This window comes from Dendroctonus ponderosae, unplaced genomic scaffold, assembly GCF_020466585.1.
Source record: "Dendroctonus ponderosae isolate FM_Combo_2020 unplaced genomic scaffold, Dpon_F_20191213v2 Dpon_F_20191213_1, whole genome shotgun sequence".
NCBI lineage: Eukaryota > Metazoa > Arthropoda > Insecta > Coleoptera > Curculionidae > Dendroctonus > Dendroctonus ponderosae.
Window position 1 is genome coordinate 36,882,510 of NW_026017110.1, and position 6,054 is coordinate 36,888,563.

The 6,054-nt window shown below is 35.8% G+C and overlaps 1 protein-coding gene and 1 long non-coding RNA gene across 3 annotated transcripts in view; one reads left to right on the forward strand and one right to left on the reverse strand.

Moving 5' to 3' along the window:
- Positions 1 to 6,054, reverse strand: part of LOC109540728 — a 12,195-nt gene that overhangs the window by 4,701 nt on the left and 1,440 nt on the right. The gene's annotated exons all lie outside the window — the stretch shown is intronic.
- LOC125503970 lies at positions 7 to 1,514 on the forward strand. 2 transcript variants are annotated; one of them, XR_007281200.1, is made up of 4 exons: positions 7 to 485; positions 541 to 633; positions 745 to 920; positions 1,244 to 1,514. XR_007281200.1 is itself a non-coding variant. In XM_048665210.1 (3 exons), exons 1-3 carry the CDS (start codon positions 239 to 241, stop codon positions 1,273 to 1,275), a joined length of 372 nt encoding a protein of 123 aa, XP_048521167.1. In that variant the 5' UTR covers positions 7 to 238; the 3' UTR covers positions 1,276 to 1,514. The 2 variants fall into 2 exon arrangements, 1 of the variants encoding a protein (XP_048521167.1); XM_048665210.1 differs by lacking the exon at positions 745 to 920.

Below are 6,054 nucleotides of genomic sequence, written 5' to 3' on the forward strand. Positions count from 1 at the left end.
GCATTGCATTTTACTGCTTGCAGAACACGTGTTGGACTCGATTTTGCTAGTGATCTTGTGATTGTTTCATAGTCTGTTGTTCATACTATAAGTTGTGCTAAAAAATATAGATAACTAGAGGAAAAGATACCACTGACTTATTTATCTATTGCTTCAGATCATGCCTTGACTTTATTATAAAAAGTGTGCATTTTTGTCGTGCGAAAATCGTAACGGGAATCCGGATGTGAGGTTCCACATGTTTCCGCATGGTGCGATTATGTTTCAACACTGGATGGACGTTGTGAGTAATCCAGCATTGTCTGAATTAGCTCATACTACTGTTAGAAGGTGTTATTCGGTATGCAATAACCATGTTATAGTATCTCAATTTCAAACTCCCGAAAGGAAGACGCTGCTGACAAAAGCTATTCCCAAAAGTTTTATAGCTCCTTCTAACATTTGCATGCAACCGGCTAGTGATTCGGAGACACACCCGCACACAGGTAGGGATACTTGTTTTGACAGAAAAAATGTTTATAATAACAAAAAACTTATCAGGTATAGAAACTTCTCATGATGATTTTACTTCTGTCGAACGGAAACAAGAATCAACTTTTTCGATGCCTACGCATAATGTAGATAGTGAAATCGGTAAGTTTTAATAATCATTTAAATGTAATAACTACAGTAAGAGTAAGTTCAAGCTTTTTCTTAAGTTTAAGAAAACGCTGTTCTAAAGTATTAAGTAAAAGTATGTAATAGGTTTACAGCTGCATGTGAGAAGCGAATTGCTTCATTCGATTGGAATAACCATCAGGAACAAAATGACCCCAAGGAAAAAACTTCTATTTCACCAGCTTTGCAGCATGAGGAGGACATTGAAACGTTGAGCATAATTTGAAGAGTTGCAGGAAAGACGTAAATTTGGGGTAAAGAATGTAAGTAATCTTTTAAACAATAAAACTTAGAATCATTTTAAAGGTAGCTGTTACAGGTGCAGTGACTTTTAATGTAGTTGGGCAAAATATACCTTGCTAGGAATAATAAATTCACAGAAGTAAAGCCTGTGTCTCATGCATCCGTTTATATGATGATACGATGATACGAAAGTGTTTCTATTGGTTGGAGATCTGCGAATTCTTCCGCCAACCAATAGAAAGACTCGTATTATCGTACCATCGTATAAGCGGATGCATGGGACACAGGCTTTACAATTATATTGGAATTCATAAATCGAAATTCCCGCTTCTTTTTAATTTAGGGACCGAAACACCTGGCAGAGAGCGCGCATAAGCGATCACGGCCGTTTACATGGAGTTGTCACTTCTTGTTCAGAGGTGTTCTGTGTTAGGCGCACGGCCCCACTACTTACCTGCCCTACACTACTTCTAACTTGTGTTTGTTTCGGGAGAAAACCGCATAATGACGCTAGCTTGCGGCTGCATATCGCTGGACCGCTTCGCCTATGCTCATCGGCGATCTCTCTACTAATCTCTGCTAATAGTGGCTCTAATATAACGTTATTATTTGAATGCGTTCCTTTGATTACTGTGTTTTAATTTAATTTAATTCGTGCATTTTAGCACAATTTTTTGGCAGGCATGCTGAAAAGACTAGATCGTAAATGTGTTTAACTTTTTATATTTTATCAGTTCCGACTGTAAAAGTATTCTGCACTGATGCACAGCACTGATTCAAGTATCGTGAGCTGCAATCAAATTAGTGAATACCGTCACAAACTGCTGTTCAAAAAATAGTTTCAAACCAGAACAAACTGTAGGTATTCAACCATAAAACGAATTCATAGATTTAACGGCAAACAATTGTTATTAATTAACTTTAGTTAAGAAAGTTTGTTTAAAAATTATGTACAGTTGATTGAATATATTGTAACGGAAATGGCCTGGGGTACTCACGTATGAAATGGAGGGATCAAAATTCATGGCATTTCAGTAAATGGGAGCCCCATTTGCGCCCCATTTACTGTGAAATATGACACTGACAAGCGGGAACTTTTGCACCTGTTCTGAAAATTTCGAGAACCATCCGGGTTACCTGAAGGAATCTATATAAGCGGCGAGGAGAACCACAAAGGGGAGAGTGAATTGACAGCAGCGACTGAGTGCGGAAGAGGTTACGCCCCGCGAGTCGGAAGACCGAGTTTTCCGTTTGTTATTGTTATTGTTTGTGAAGTTGACGGTAATTTTGAAGTTAGTTTGTTCCTGTTCCGTATTTAAAGTTATACCGAGTTAATAAAAGTTGGAAGCTGAACAAAGAGTTTGATACTCCGCCATCCACGGTACAACATTAACGGAATTTGACGTTTAGAAACACACTGTACATTGCACAAATTAAACAATGTGTTCTTCTGAAAATCGAAATGCAACTTTGGTAACACACTTTAAACTGGAAGCAAACATATTTAATGTTGTTTATTGCATTGAATCATCACACAATATCATACATTTTTCATATAGCAGAATGTGTGGATTGTTGTTTGAATCACATAATAAATCAGATGTTTTTCTAATACACTGGATTAAAAAGAAAATATGGACCTTTTCTAAAGAGCTAGATAAGTGAAGATTGTAAATTATGCCAGAAAAAATCTCCATAATATTTTTATTGTTCGAGGTTCTATGCAGAAGATGAAATTTAGGTAAATAAATAAATTTTTTGCAGCGATTAACAAATTATCGGCTATTCGGTCCATGGATATAAAGCATACAATCGTTTATCATCAGTGAGTGAGAAACCAACCAGTAAAAACGCAATAAACCGAGATGCAATATTCCCAAGTTTCCTATAGCACCGAGTCAATTAAAAACTCATGTTCAGTTACATATAAATTAGGTTTCTATAGATGGCACTGATGGAAATGATTACGTCACAAACGAATAGGAAATTCAAATATGTTCGATAAAAATATGTGTGTGAAAAATTGAACATTTCATTTTTAAATGCGCCTGGTTATGGTTGAAAAAGAGTTGCCTGTTGATTGAATGAGATCGTTAATTTGTCGAGTTGCTGATTAACGAGAGACCCAGAAAGAATCGGATTTAAAAAAAAAAATTTCATTCCTCCCAAGTGCTAGTGATGATAAGAAAATATTTTAAAAACGAAAGCATTGCGCTGAAACCGGGTTCAATGCGTTAGGAAGTTCTCTAGTGCTTTATTTTCGATTTAAATACCAACCAGGATTTACTCTTTCCATAGGTGGAAAACATACTTGAAAACATTGAGCTTTAGAGGCACTGTTAAATGCTGAAGGTGAAAGCTGCAGAACCTGAGCAAAATCAAGTGGAGGAAAAAGCGATTGAAAATGTTGTCACATGTCCGATAAGAAAAATAGAACTTGATAATGCAAATAAAATACTAATGAATCTGCAATAATGAGAACATTTGCAAAATTCATAGAATCTCGTAAATACATCGGTATCAGATCAGTGTTAGTATCTGGAATATTTCACTGAGGAAAAGCTTCCAGATTCAACTCTTGACATATTTTTGCCCTTAATTCATCATGATTTCCCAACGTATAGCAGCGTTCTTGTTGCGATTCCTTCAGCCTTCGGCATTTAACACACTATAACAACACGTCACGTTGGCACGGAAAGACAAACAATTTTCGCCGAGTTTTCACTGGAACCCATAAAAGCAAATAAAGCGGAGAGTCGTTTCGGGGTCAGGAAATGACGTGGCAAGATGATTTACTTTTCTCAGGGCTCTGGACATTTTGCGAATTTTATCAGAAAACGATTTCTTATAGAAAGAGATCTGGAAAACCAACGGTTTCTTTTAACTTTATTCGTGCACGTGATATGGAGTTCAGATTTGTACTTTCACATTTCTTCAAAGAGCAATGAAAACGAAATTAATTTTACATCATCTGGGTCCTAATTCTATCAGGGTCCGATTGGAACAGAATATAATATGTTCTAAAATTGCGAATCTCTGGCAATTCGAATGTCAATTAGTCTTTGCAGTAGCTTTGAAAGCTTGCAATAAGAAGAAAAATTGCAAATCAGGAGCTGTGGATTTTCAAAGCTTTTGACCCAAAATTTTTGATACGAAAACTTATTGGATCATCAAAAATTGTCCGTTCTAAAATTTGGCCTTCATCACCCAAATCTAACCAGTTAATAGGAAGGTTTGTATTGATCTTTAATTTTCCGGTCGGCTACTCCGATTCGCCATAGTAAAACGAAGATGGAAAACACGACAACCTTGTGCACGTAACGAAGACAAAAAGGAGATGTTCGGAGTTTGGAACTCGTTTAATCACATTATAGAGGTTTAACTGCTCAGAGTGCGGGTTTATGTTTACTTTCTTTGCGCCTTTCGCTTCGTCTATTAGCTCGGCCAGATTCTGGTTCCGAAAGCTACAACTGAAACGATTGTAGGTATATGTAAGGAAACTTCACTTAATTGAACATTTTTTAAAATCCCAAATTTCTAAGGCAATTCTGATTTGTAAATCGAATTTTTGTCGTCCATTGGACCAAGCGCAGAAAATTTATCGTTACGAGACGGAAATATTGATTTTTTGAGATCACCCTGTTGGTGAAAAATCCAGAAACAGTTTGGAGCTATTTGGTTTACCTTTAAACTTTTGGTGTTAAGATCCAAAAAAAACATTAACTTGTCCAACTCGGAGGGTGCCGAAGTTTGAATTTTTTCATTTGCCACCCTGTGGAAAGTTTATCTGCGATGGCAATGTTTTGCCAAAACATTGATCAACAAACAGCAAATGGGGTTCAATAACGCTTCCAACAGAAACAAAATGGCTTGAAGGAATCAGAATGCATCCAATTGCAACGTTGGGGCAAATTTGGCTATTATCGTTCATTTTGTTGAGTAGTTTATTAAGTTGCTTAGTTTTTCAAAAAAATACCAAGGCCAAAAATGGGATATTTTCCAAAAAAAAACGTTTTAAAAATTCAAACTTGTGAAAGAAACTACTTGAACAGCTTGCAAAATTACATGTTTTCTTCTCCAAACAAGATCTTTCTAAGGATTAAAATGAATGAAATGATGGACGGGATTTCCCATCAATTTTAAAATGAAAAATGGAAGCCCACCCACCCGATCGAAGATAAAATTACAAAATCCCCCAATAGAATGAAGAAAATCAAATAGCCGGAAGACTGAAGACAATCACAATAAATTAATACAGAATGGAAATGCTTCTATTGGAATAAACTAATAAATGTTGGTCAAAAAGGAGCAAAAAGTAGAAAAAAGAAGCAGCCAGATATTTAACCACCATTTTCAACTCATTTTTAACAGTGCAACCAACTACTATACGAACGCACAAACATGACAGAAATTTCGGAAAGACCAATACACTTACAGACAAAATGGACAAACAACCCCCACAACTGGACCATACTGAATCCTCTTAGCCTAACAAAACACTCCCGTTTTCGTACCCCAACAGATACTTTACTAGAACACCTACAAACGCAACTGAACTAACGACTAAGACCTGTTTGTTTTGCAAGAAGTTTAACAAGATTTTTTTTTATCAGTGATTATTTTATACGACTGTTAGGAATAGGAATTAATTTTAGAATAAGCTAGGCGAAAAGACATACAGGGTGTTTTTTTAGTGCGAGAGAGTCCATTATTTCAGTTGGTGTTAAACTTTCGAAAAATAGTTTTATATAAGAGTTGTTGACCCACAAAGTGCGCACATTTTAAAAATGTTTTATATGATACAGAGTGTTTCAGAAAAGCGAGGCAATATCAAAGTATATTTTTTCAAGCAGAACTACCCATTTTTCATTAGCTCATGGAATGCAGCTTAAAACGCTGCATATGCACCGTAAATGTTTTTTTTCGTACTTGCGACGTTGGCAGATTATCGCCATTTTAGTAAAATTTTGCTTAAAAACATGGTATCTAAAAATTAATTGTGGAAGCAAAAAAAAATCACTTGAAGATACAAAAAATATGTCCTTCCAATCACCACAGATCTATTAAGAATTCTATTGAACCAAAATATTAATACATTGTGCAGGGTGTTAATAATGTGGACTTCAATCTAAAACTTTTTAACGCAATATAACT